The 13,118-nt window shown below is 42.4% G+C and overlaps 1 protein-coding gene across 1 annotated transcript in view; it reads left to right on the top strand.

The window, feature by feature from the left end:
* Nucleotides 1-13,118, top strand: part of LOC139110092 (uncharacterized) — a 113,221-nt gene that overhangs the window by 94,999 nt on the left and 5,104 nt on the right. The window contains exons 3-13 of the mRNA XM_070669658.1: nucleotides 434-570; nucleotides 2,172-2,460; nucleotides 2,942-3,204; nucleotides 4,685-4,840; nucleotides 5,477-5,671; nucleotides 6,309-6,697; nucleotides 6,944-7,180; nucleotides 9,059-9,238; nucleotides 10,907-11,054; nucleotides 11,836-12,102; nucleotides 12,234-12,568. Of these exons, the coding sequence (XP_070525759.1) occupies nucleotides 434-570; nucleotides 2,172-2,460; nucleotides 2,942-3,204; nucleotides 4,685-4,840; nucleotides 5,477-5,671; nucleotides 6,309-6,697; nucleotides 6,944-7,180; nucleotides 9,059-9,238; nucleotides 10,907-11,054; nucleotides 11,836-12,102; nucleotides 12,234-12,568 (2,596 nt within the window). The remainder of the gene's footprint in view (nucleotides 1-433; nucleotides 571-2,171; nucleotides 2,461-2,941; nucleotides 3,205-4,684; nucleotides 4,841-5,476; nucleotides 5,672-6,308; nucleotides 6,698-6,943; nucleotides 7,181-9,058; nucleotides 9,239-10,906; nucleotides 11,055-11,835; nucleotides 12,103-12,233; nucleotides 12,569-13,118) is intronic.

The raw sequence follows: 13,118 nt of genomic DNA, 5'->3' as shown, positions 1-13,118 counted from the left end.
AAAATTTACGGACGGCCGTAACTACGTTGTTGGCCGCAATAAGAAACCGGTTTCAAGAAGATAAGACAGGAATTCACTTTAGGACAACGTACTTCTCTATTATTGGACAACAGGAAGCCGCCAATATCGAAATTACGCGATTTATATAAAAGCCAAAATAATTACAAAATACGCCACATATTTTTAATTTATTTTTTATAAGTTTCTATTAATCGATCATGATTTAATAATCTATATTTAAAAATGTAACAATTACTACAGAGTCTAAATATATTTCCGATAAATAGCTTTCGATCTAAAAGAACACTATAGATTAATTGTAAACTTTACAGACTATTAACGCTTTTAAATTAATCAAATAAAAATAATTATTTATATGTAAGTACGTTTGAAGATAATGAGAATAACGGCAGTGCTTTAATGTCTGTTGCAGCTTGCAATAAAACGTACTACGGTGACGTGGGAAAGACGTATGATCTGGAATTGCATCGACCGAAGGAAGATAAGGTGCCTTACATTTGCAAGCTCACCTTTAGCGCGCCAGGTGACGATTTCGGTGATATCGTGCAGGTGAGTCGTCGAATCCCGCTCGAAGATATCCAATTATCGAACATGAGAAGATCCAATTCGAAATCGATTCAATTGCGCGTTGTAAAAAAGTGCCAGACGATTTATTCATGAACCGTTAAAAAAAAAAAGAGAGATAAAACGCGGTTCGTCAGAAATTTGCAACAATTTACGCTATTTTAAATCGGACTTTAATTAAAGCATGCATTAACAACGTAACGAACGGCCCGATGAAGAAATGCTCGTAACGGAACAGGCGCTGGATTTATATACGAAATTAAATTTCGGATACTCAAGTTTTTATCGAATCGCGCATTAAGAAAACGGGAGTCTCGACAAATAATTATCTTTCTCGCGCAAGCGGCTATCGAGCGGTTCCGCGAGATGCGCATTTAATTCCTTTTAATGGAATAATTCGAATAAATTGTACAACTAGTCGCGAGGCAGTCGTACAAAATGACAGAGAGGGTTTTAATTTTAACGATCGTCGCGACGTTAGCGATTTCGTCGCCCTCGCGCGTCCACTTCTCGCGCGCGGCAACGAAGGGAATATTTTCGACTCGCGCCGTGAAATTAAAGGTGGAATTTTTAATAAGAGCCGCGCGCGCATTTTCTGACGATTACGCGGACCCGAAAAAAAAACTGGCTACCCGCCGGGTTTCCGAGAACGCGAAAACTTTGCCGGGCGCGCAAAAACTCTATCCCGCCTCCGGCAGCCGAATTATTTGCACGGCAATATTTGCCGGCTTTCTCATATCCGCGTAGCCCAGTCACGAAAATCTCTCGTGCACGCTGGCGGTTTACGTGCAGATGTTTGCCGGCCTCGTCAAAGAGGCCGCAGCCGTGTTAAAAGTCGGCAGCGATGCAAAACAGAAATGTGGGAGCTGGGCAGAGAACTGCGTCTGACAATACACTCGAGTCAACAACGAGTTCGCAAGCCTTCGCGATCAGTTTAATTCACCGTCGGTCTGTTTGCGCGTGCATTTAAACGAAATAAAAACTGCCCCCGCAAGAGTAACAACGACGTTAAATAGCGCAAGTAATCTTAAGCAAGTATCGTTACGAGTATTAAAGTAATTCACGTACCTTTATCACGTTATTCACGTGACTATTGCCGCGAGCTGCTTTCCATCTCCGTCGACGTTTTAATCACGCGGTGAACGGACGGACGGACGCGGCTGGCCTTTCGAATGAAAAACTGCGCGACTATCAATTGCCGACAGCTTGAGCAATGTCGATGACGCCGACGTGGATTTATTTGCCTGGTATCGTGCACAAAGAAAGCTTCCATAATAGCACTGCACGGCCGTTTACTTCCTACCCTGCTCGTTAAACTTTTATAAAACACAAACGAAAGAAGCGCTCGAAAAGTTCCACGTGAAGAAACTTACCGAGATAAATAGATGATTAAGATAAATACGAAAACAAGTGCGCTAAAGAGTTCCCACGATAATCTGAGATACGAGTTTGAAAGTGTTTTTCAATTTCGCGTTTTTTTTTTTATTAAAAAGTGCGATTTCGGGACGCGAATTATATTTTTCACGAAACATTATTCAAAGGTCTTGTGATGTTATAATTTTTTTTCTTTCGTTTTTTTGTTGCAGCTAACCTTCGACAGCTTTACTTTAGGCAAATTCGTATCGTTCACCGCGGAGGGATGTCCCGATGGATCCCTGCAAATCTCGGAGGCGCACCGTCCCGACGTCGGCGGTCTTTGGTGCGGCACGTCCTGGGGACCCGCGATCTACTACAGCGAAACACCGAGCGTCTCGCTTCTCCTGAAGCTGTTCAGGCTCAGTAAAGATCAGACGGGATTCAACTTCGACTTTAGAATGGCGTACAAGATGATCAAGAAGTCCGACGCGGTGGTGCGCTACGGAAATCCCTTCGTCGGTAGGTGATCAGTATCCGATTACAGATTTCGAGCACGTCTCGAAGCCTTGGACCACGACGTGGCTTTCGACAAATTTCACTGCCTTTCGTTTCGCACATTCGTTTAAGTCAAAATTAATTCAGACATTTATAGCGAATGCTACGAAATGCTTTATTAGAATTTAAAGGAAACTTGACTTTATTCGTTGTCTATTTCTAATTTTTTTATTACGTAATAATAAATTATAATCATATTTGTGCTTCTGTTATTAAAATTTTACAAATGGATTATTTTTAAAAACTTCCAACTAGCGAGACAACTCTAATTTGATAGCTTGATTAATTAATTAATTAAAAAATGGTCCTCAAATCGAAATTTTTGAGATATTGTTCCAAGTTTGCACTTCCCCCATTCGCGAAGTTGCATAGCGATTAAAATTGCGGAAAGAATTTCCCGATATTTTCACCGTCGATGATTAAAATTCCAATGTCACGTGGTCAGGAATAACGCAGGTCGTCGGGACGCCGGCGTCGACCGAGCGCACATCTACCGGGTTCGCCAACACGTCGATGGCGATGCCGGTACAAATGGTCGAGCAACACGTGCCACCACCTACGAAACCGAGCTCCGAGCAGTTCTTAGGAGACCTAATAACCGGGACTTATTGCTCCCGTATATTCACCGACTGTGACCGGAAGAAGTGCAGATTGCAGTCGCCTAACTTCCCCGGTCTCTATCCCCGTAATCTCACCTGCTATTACGCGGTAAGACTCGCTTAGATTGTTACGTTCGACAAAACGCGCAATCTCCCTCCACCCCGCAATTGAGAAACCATTATAGAACGATAACAATTAATATCACGGCGAACTCGTTATTATTACCCTCGAGTTTTGCGAAATCTTTTCAAGTATCTATACGTATACAGGTTTTAAAATAATAATACGCAAAAGAAGTAATAACCGGCTGCTTATCAGGGAAACATTTTTGCCGTGTCGTTAGCGTAATGTATCATCGTCCGAATTAATTTGCTCCTCGTCGAGCGGATGCTCGGCAGTGATGTACGATCGACATAGTCAGACGGGAGGTTCTCCCTAGAGCCTTGGCACGGCTCATATTTCTGTTTCAAGCAGGCACACCTGCGACGGAAGTTGTAAAAATGACTCGCTTCCTCTCGTGTGCGGTTAACAAATTTTCGGACAGTTCCCTTCCCATTATTTCTCCTTAGCACCCTCCCCCCGCCCAACCCATCCTCGTCACGTAAATCAACGCGATCGAGTTTCTGGCCGGAATAATTTTTTTTACGCGACAAAGATTCAAAGTCAAAATTGGTCAGCAGCCAAGCGCAAAGTTGTTAAACGCGAGACCGGAGTTTTTGCAAGACATTGGAAAAGCGCCACTAAACTTTGTTTTTATCATAAATTTTAAGTAAAATACAAGAGATAAAAAATTCTTTCTCTATTCCGCTCTCTGCTCTTCTACTTTGGTATATTTTTTTTTTGTTTTTTTCTTGATTTTCTCACAGCGTCGGTAAATAGATAAATCTACTTTGTATAAAATTTGTAATTTATTACGAAGTAAAAATTGACAGGAACGATATTAATACTCTAAACAATCTTAACGATAAATTATTGCGAACCGATCCCGTTAAACTAATCAGCCTCCTCGATATTCGGATATTTCCAAGTCAAAGCCGGCGAAATACGCGGAAATTGTAGAATTTACGGTCTCCGTTTCAACACCAGAGATGGTCATTTATTCTTTTCGTGTGCAACTAGATAGACAGACACTCGAGGGACCTGCACTGGATAGACTTCGATTACGAGCCGAACCAATTTCCATTGGCGTATTTCTATCCGGAAGTTTATCTTATTCGGAAACTTCGATACAATCGTTCTGATGTTTATCGCCTTTTTATCTAGGGGCCAATTCAAACAAATCGTTACGTTATCGCTCTATCTATTAACTCAGCCGTGAAATATAAATTGCAATTCTAGAATAAAAAACTTTTTTTTACTCATTATTAAACTATCTCTAACACCCTTAACACAATATCAGTTATCAAAAAAATATAGATTTACATTATCGTAAATAATTATCGTTATTGTTCGGTAACATCTTTAAAGTATGGATTAATATTATTAACTCCCCGGCGGATGCTATGAATTTCAGTTGAGTAAAATTGAGAGAAATATACTAAAGAAATTCAAATAAAAATACGAATAGATTAATTCTTGTTTCGTACAGGTGAGGCAGCACGAAGTACCGGCAGGAAAGCACGCTTTAATACATGTAAAACAGCCTCGAGGTCAATTGGTGGCTGTAAGAGCTCGACCGGCGACAACACAGGCCGAGGCACCACCTCGGGAGCTGCGTCTTTGGCAAGATTGCGACGTCGTTCAGGTACGTAAAGCCGTCGCGAAAATTAGATTAACCGTTATAAATTCGAGATAGAAACGGAAGAGCGAGAGAACGCGGCGCAACGTGACCGGTCTGCCGAGCAGCCGTGTCCCGCCTTCGCATCGCGATCTGCCAGGAAAAAGAAATCGTCAGTTTTGCATTCTTTGTCCAGAGTCTGAACTCTGAAAAGCCAGCCACGGGAACGGGATGCTCCCGTCACTGGTAAATAAAGCCGAGGGCAGTCGTGAATCGAAGAATTAAACGCAGCCGCACAAGTTTAGCCCCCTACGGTGATTTATCCTACGCGAGAACTCTATACATATATGAGGTTTCCTTCTCGTTTCTTCTTTTAAGGCAATTCGCTAATGCGTTTTTAAGTTTGAAAAAAAAAAAAAAGTTTCCTGAAACAAGTATTTCGTACAATACATTTGTCACATCACGTCACATTACAAAAAAAATACTTGACGTTGATATAACGTCACGAAATATACGTAGTCACTTTTGTAATGACGGATCAAAAGTAATTATGAAAATTAAATTAATCCTCGCAGTTGTTCTCGGAAAAGAATATCGGGCTGCGTAATTTGATTGCCAAGTTGCGCATCTATTCCTGCGAGATAGAGAAATTTGTCTTTACAGGACTACGTAACGGTGTATGACGGATACACCACCAGGGAGCCTGTGATCCTAAAATTTTGTGGCGGCGGGGAGCCGGTGCCGGAGGCTATCAGCAGCGGTCCGGAAATCCTCGTGGAGTTTACTACCTCTCCTTATGGCACCTTCTTACATCCGACGCCGCCCCATTCTCTACATGGGTTTCAATTAGAAGTGCAAGTACGTGAGGAAGCTCCTGCCATAAATTGCATAATGGCCACCTTAATTAATGTCTAATGTGCCCGTTCCTACTTAATCACCCGTAAAATTTATTCGCCTTAAGCGCGTAACACAACGCTCTTGTAGAGGCAAAACTTTGAAAATTATCGTGATATAATATTATAAACAGAATAATTCAGATCCCGTATTAAAATCTATTTAATATATTTAATATACGTACAAGCGTTGTTATTTAATCGAGCGCTCATTAAAAATCTGTCAAAGTAACTTTCAACGCGTTTCTAACGAAGTAGCTTTTACCTTTTTTAAAGATCACGTTTAATAATTCTTTTTTTTTTTAATCTTCTTTTTTATTATCTCCGTATTACCGAAAGTCAAGTCATTTGGATAGCATTTCACCTCGTTTATCGCATAAAATCCATCGAGCTCTTGCTTCGCGAACACAGAAACAACGATATCACCGGCATTCGTGTTATCCCGTATAAAATTGCCTAACGACACCCCGCGGCAAATGCATTCGCATCAGATAGAACCGCGAGCACGCGATCGCTCGAGCAATTCGGACTCACCCCGCCCGGAGAGGGTGAGTCGGCGACGCGAAGCCCGTGCACGCAATGCGAGCGTCGTCAACTTCCAGGTCACGTTCGTGGACGCCGAGTCGCCGACCTACGCCAAGAACAAGCGCTGCGAGTTTTGGCTGCGGGGCACCGGCGGCGGCATCCTGGCGTCGCCGCGTCACTCGCTGCCGAGAAACAGTACCTGCTTGTATCATCTTCGCGGCGCCGGTCCCGCGCTGCCGAGCCCGACGCCGCCACGGCCGTTGCCGAAATTCCCGGAGCAGCGACCGGGCACTGTGTGGAGGAGACCGGCACCGAGACCGCCGCAGCCTCAGTTCCGCGTCTGGCTGTCCATTCTCAAGTTCCACGTGGGCACCGGTTTGTCCAGCACCGACGAAGACTGCTCGACGACTCTGATGGTCTGGGACGGCGAGATGATGCCGCTGTCGGAATGCAACGACGTCGCCTGGTAAATTATGACGAACCAGCTCGTAACGACCGAGTCCGGAGAAATATATCGAGAAAGACGCTTGGTTCAATTGTAAATTTTTTACTCCTTTGTTTCTTTTAATCATTAAATGTCAGTTCATTACGAATCTGTTCTTTTTCTTTATCTATTTATCGACAGGTAATATTAATTGCTACTTAAACTCTGATAATTTTCGAATAAAGCGTTTTTGGGGCTGAAAGAAATAAAAAGACCTGTTTGTTTCAGTGAAAAAGAACGTCAACGTTACGCTGAAAGAATGGGCGATCCGATTCAACCAATTCTCGCACGTCCCTCGAGTAATACCACGTTGCTGGCGAGATATTGCAAGGACAAAGTACCAAAGACTTGCGATCACGCTATTCTGCAGAACACTAGTCGTCCGTGCTCTTTGGTGGAGAGCTTTGTTTCTTCCGGCAGCAGTCTCACCATAGAAATGCGGATGGTTGAGTCAACTGCGCTCAGGTGCAAGTTTACTTTTATTACGGGGTCTCTTATACTTTTATTTTAAACATTATTGCTTGTAATACGGAACGAATAATTTTAATCGAGGAAGGAGAAGCCGAAAAATCTCGAGAAGATACGTCGATGCATCGGTGAATAAGTAGTACAGCATTTAAAAGGCGCGGCCAACCTGCCGCTCGTCGTATTCTCGCGTTTCATCCGGTTCGTTTACAACGCCGTCGGATCGAATCCCCGGAGTGTTGCGAACGAAATATGCGGGAACGTTTTACAGAAATACGACACGCAATATCTGTCCACGGTAGCACGTTTCATTCGTTCCCCACCACGTGATGCGGTCTTTCTTTCTCTTTCTTTTTCATTGTCTTTTCCCTCCGTTACGACATAGATTATTCATGAAGGATTCCCGCCCCTTTTCCCATTCTTTTCCTCGCCCTGGGAAGACAGCGAAATTCAGAAGAATGTCGAGACACGCGGCGACGGCAACCTCCACATCCCATTTGCTTAATTTTAAACGCAGCTTTTTTTTTAGCTCGTCCTCTCAGCCTTTTTTTGCCTCTCCTTCTCTGCCCGTCTACGAAAGATGTTACATTTATCTCTCGATTCGTTGCTCCGCAAATGTAAAAGTTATTTGAATGAACTCGCACGTCCTGCGCGAGAAAATGCGAATTTTAATAACGCGAAGAAGATGCGCTTCGCGAAAAATTTTCAGGCGCGCTTACATTGCATATTTGCGTACTAATTCATGCCGAGCGCGGTACATCGCGTTGCGCAATTCTAGCCATTCATGGATGTTAATCTAAATGTAATAAATTAGCATGCTTTGCGTACTTCATAGAAAGCTTTCGCGTTTGGATGGTTAATTTACAAAGTGGGAAGGGAAAACAAGCTGACAATTTGAAAGCCAATCCAATATTAGCGGCCTTTGTTATTAAAACTGAAAAGAATTAAGCTTGATATTTGCGCGCGTACGCCGCAAATACCCTCGTCGTTTTCCGTCGAATGGTAATTAAATGGCGATTACATCAGTCTTTGTGGCATTAATCGTCGGACAACGGCCCGTTGTTTTCCGCCGTACTTCGCGCACGATAATCCCGGCGATTCTTCAACGCGAACAAAGATCCAGATCGGCGTTCGCCGATGAATAATTAAGAATCGGTTTTTTCCCACGTCGTTCTCGCCGACGACACACTCCGGTTCACATTTCGCACGCGTTACATCCGTTTATCACGCCACGTCTGACGAGAGTATCCGCGTGTCGTCGGCCTCTCTTTTTTTTTTTTTTCTTCCCCCCTTTCGCGCGTGCCTATCGGCGTGTGGACGCGAGGTGCTCGGGCGTGATAGCCACCGGTGAGTGACGTGCAATGCGGATGCATCGCACGGTCTAGTTAATCCTTTCCGCGCGAGAGCTAAAGCCTACCGGCGCGGCGCTTTATAATAAGCTCGAACCGGTTTAATAACATCCCCGCGGCTACATCCCCGGGGCAACGTTTCCCTTCAAGGCCCGCCGCCTTTCGCAATCCATCGGGGTTCGTCGATCTTCATCAGTGCACCGAACCCGCGCCGGACAACGGCACGTATCAACCCCTTCGTTGTTGCTGCCGTTGTTGGTTACGTTTGCGCACACATCCTCACGCGAGGTTTATTATCATCATCCCCGAGTTTACTTCGCCGTTCGACGTGACTGAAGAGTTCACGTCTTTAAAAAAAGAATCTTTAAAAGAAAAATTTATAGTTTTTTTTTTTTTACAACTACTCATCTATTTATCTCACAAATTAATTCTAAAAGCTTTAGATTTTTAATTTAACAAATTTACTTTTCTCACAATTTCGCTTTAATGTAAATTAACCGATTCTTGATCATTTTCTTTTTCCAAAAAGACCCGTGAACTTCCGCGCTCTGTACGAGTTCGTCGATCTTCACCAGGACGGTGACCCGTACGGCAGCGGACCGTGCTCCCGCATTTTCTACAGTCGGAATCGAGACCATTATCCAGATCGTAAATTCCAAGGACCGCGCGACATATTCCTATACGGTCGCGGAGGGTCGAAGAACATAAGGTAAGAATGGCCGTATTCGCTATTACAATAGCAAATTAACGATATCTCTAAAACGGGAGAACATTTCATATATTCGTCTTGAAATTTTTTTTATCGAAGATATGCCTATGAAAATAAATTGTTCTTTGAAACTTTTTCATCGATCGTGATACTTGAATCGAGTACATAGATCTTCTGTTTCGAAATTTATAACATACTCATGTGATAACCACGTCGGGATCGATATAATATCATTTGTTACAATTGTCCTTTCGCCGAGTGTTACAGGGACAATTCGATATTACGATATTGTTCCTCGCCTCCTCTACTGTGAGATTATATAGAGAAAGCCAACGCGACGCGATACAACGACACGATTATGCCATCGTCAACTCGTTACCATTTATCAATTTGTGGCGGCCTGTTATTAGCAAGCCTACTATTAACAAATCGCTGTGTAGATCGGCTCGTCGTAAAATATAACTATCCTTTCACATCTTTCTTTCGACGAATGGAGTATTGCGAAACCGAAGATGAGATCAAAAGTCAATTCGTTGCACGCTAAACTGCAATTAGAAACAACGTAATGTGCATTGCGTAATCAAAACGCTAAGCTTTATGATTTAACAGCTACGTTCCATACGAAAGAGTTACATATAATATTATTTATTATTAATTTTTTTTTTCTATTAATTAATTAATTCAATAACATTATTTTAATTCACCAATATAAAATCTTGATGTTATAAAATATGAGAATCAGAAGACGACTACTTTTTTTAGATTTAAAGAATTTTAATCGGTTTTTTTATGGTTTATCTTACGTCATCTTCACTACGTTTTGTATCAAATTATATTTTATATCCCGAGCATCTTTTTGCAAAGTCTTTATTGTACGTCGCTCAAATGCATATCACTGAAATGTGTGCATAGGGCACAAAGTACATGTATATGCGGAACGAACATATACTCTTTGACAGACTTCGTATGGTACTATCGCGCGCGTCCTTTTATTACTATCCGCAAGATCGAATCTTCTACAATCCCGATAAAATATCAGTTAGACTTTGGCTTTACGACAATCGTAAAATGAACTTAGCGCCGTTAAACCGAGATTTTTCCGCCAGCGAGTCAGAATTTCTGGCGTGTAACATTCGGCAACGCGCATCTGTGCTTCAAGCTTATTTATTATTTTGCTAGATAAAGTTTTAGAAATTTACCGCGGTAACCCAATTATAAAAAAAAATTCAATGCAGCACGGGACGTAAATAATTAAGATTTTTTAATTAGAAAACGTATGCAAACGACTATCAACTCGTTTAGCTGTCATGTAATTTTTATGTTGATCGAAAACACGACGTCAAATTAATTTAATTATTTAATTTTTTTTTACGCTACTATTTTTATTTGCCAAGAAAGTTATTTCACATCCGAGTAATGAAAGGCAGGAATGTTCTTTGGCGAGATAACTAGGATATCCGAAAAGAGAACTCGGTAATAGTGGTTGCGCGTTACCATGATCCACCCTTAGAATCACTTTGGCCGCTTTCCGATTAACGAGCGTCCAACCTTCGACGCTCTTCGTAATCTTCCTGCAGTATCGATCACTGAACCGACTCCTTTGCCCGACTGGCGAAGCGTGTAGATTCGATTAAGTACTGGAAGTGCAGGCCGGAACTGGTTTTGCAGCTGCATGTACCGCTTCGAAGGAGAACACGACGAGGTGGTGAAGCTGAGGTTCAACAAGCTCCTCAATGGGAATCGCACCTGCCGCAGCGTCGGCAACTCCGACTTCAATAGGCTGCTCTGCGTCGACTCCGAGAACTTCTCGCTTAAGGTGCGTAATTGAAACTTGTGGTAATTGCAATTAGTTCCGTGCCGAATCTATTGTACGATTCCCCGCGCGGAAATTAAATTTTACCATCGATACACGTCGCGGACTCGATTTACTTTGACGCTGGGTGCTACGTACATCTGCGAGCATATCTGCGAAATTTCAAGACGAGAGGGAAAGGGAAAATTTTTATCCGTCGAACAATGGCCTTTCGCCAGGTGCGAATTAATCGCGAAGCGTCTAATTATAAGTTGGAAGGCTATCAATGATGCAACTTACAAATACAATAGAAGTTACGCGTATACGAGTACTAACAGGTGGCTTTGAGCGAGTAATTAACGGTGGCTTTGCGATAGCGAGTATCAGCGATCTCCGAATCCAAGCACGGTAGACCGGAGTAAACGGACAGACTTCCAAAGTTTCTACCAAGTAGTCAATATCGACGTGAATCAGACGCAGACGTGTGCCTTATGACATCTTATTAACTCGCGGATGAATAAGACTTGGCGAATATCGACAAGATTGACAGAACGCGGTTTCAGATACGCAATTTAATAGTGCAGTTTATCGATTTTATATTTTGTTTGTAAAGAATATTTGAAAGATATTTGCGAACAATTGCAAAATGTTTTCCACAAATATTTACGAAATGTTTGTAGAAGAATTGTCTTTTTTTTTTTTTTTTTTTTTAGCCATAAAATATATCAATTGAAAGATAATAAATTGAAAATATTATTTTGAAAATTAAGATACTCACAAATATTTGTCTGCCGTCTGTTTATAGGTGCTCGATTTACCCTGGCCAAATGCGCCTCCCATCCAGCGTGATTGTCTCTGCTCAAATCGATCGCTACCCATCAATATCAAATCTACCTCTAATATCGCCGAGGTACACTTCACTGTTTTATCTATGGACGCCTTGGATGATTACAACAATCTCTTCTTCGAAGGCACCTGGGACTTTGTCAAGACGACGCCTTGCATGCAAAAACGTAGAGTCAGAGGGCCGTCTGGCGAAATTAAATACACGCCACCGGTCGACGATGATGAGGTAAACGTGACGGAGTTTTCATACGCGAAATTATTTAAAACCGTCGTTTTGTAAATTACTCAGACATTTATCTTTGTCGTTTTGCACAACGTTAATGCGTTCTTTCTTATTTATTTATTTTTTTTTTTCAGAAAAGTTGCGAAAATCAGCCGTGGCTGATCGAGCCCGGCCCGGAGCAGTACTTGTACGTGAAAATGAATGGCGTGATCGTATCGAACAACACGAAATGCGCGACCAAGAATCGCATTATCGTGCACACGGGCGGCACGATCCACGTGTCGGTATGTCCGAAACCATCTGCCGGGTCGAGGCATCACGTCGCGGAGGTGTTCAGCGACGGTTGGGCCATCAGCGGCAACGCGATGATTCTCGGACCAGGGCAGGATCCCATCAGGACCATCGCCGTGGAATTTATCGTCAAGGAACCAGCTTCTTATACGGTTACCTGGCTCGAGCTTACCAGAAGGTCCTTAATAATAATAATAATAATAATTTTATTATCTCGCAAAGTAAAGAGCCTGATATACATCTACAAGGATCGCGGATATTATGTCAATTACTGAAAGTGGACAAAGTACTCCCGATAGCGAGGCGCAGCAAAGACCGTAATTAATAAAGTCTTCGCAAACGCGACCCGCTCCATAAAAGGGGGGAAAAAAATAAAAAGGAAGCGAGCCCTTCGTTAAACTTTGCCGTAATTTATCTATAACTTTCGCAATTTCTTGCGCGGAATAATTAATCTCGTAGAAACGAAGATCGTCTTAATAGATTCGCGCGCGGTGTATCTGCATCTCCGCCTGAGAGTTGCAAAGATCTCTTAGTGACTCGCTGTACGCGAAATGTATACGCCAAAGTTTTTGCGACGTTTAGTTTGCTACAAATATTCTTGATAATTGATAGCTTAAAATCTCTGAAGGAAGATGTACAATAAGATGCGACGAGAAATTCAACGCTATTATAAACTGCGGAGAATAAAGATAAATTAAAACGTTACCAAACGTAAAGAAAATTAACAG

Source organism: Cardiocondyla obscurior, linkage group LG19 (genome assembly GCF_019399895.1).
Source record: "Cardiocondyla obscurior isolate alpha-2009 linkage group LG19, Cobs3.1, whole genome shotgun sequence".
Classification (NCBI taxonomy): domain Eukaryota; kingdom Metazoa; phylum Arthropoda; class Insecta; order Hymenoptera; family Formicidae; genus Cardiocondyla; species Cardiocondyla obscurior.
This window is presented reverse-complemented; position numbering and strand designations above follow the sequence as displayed.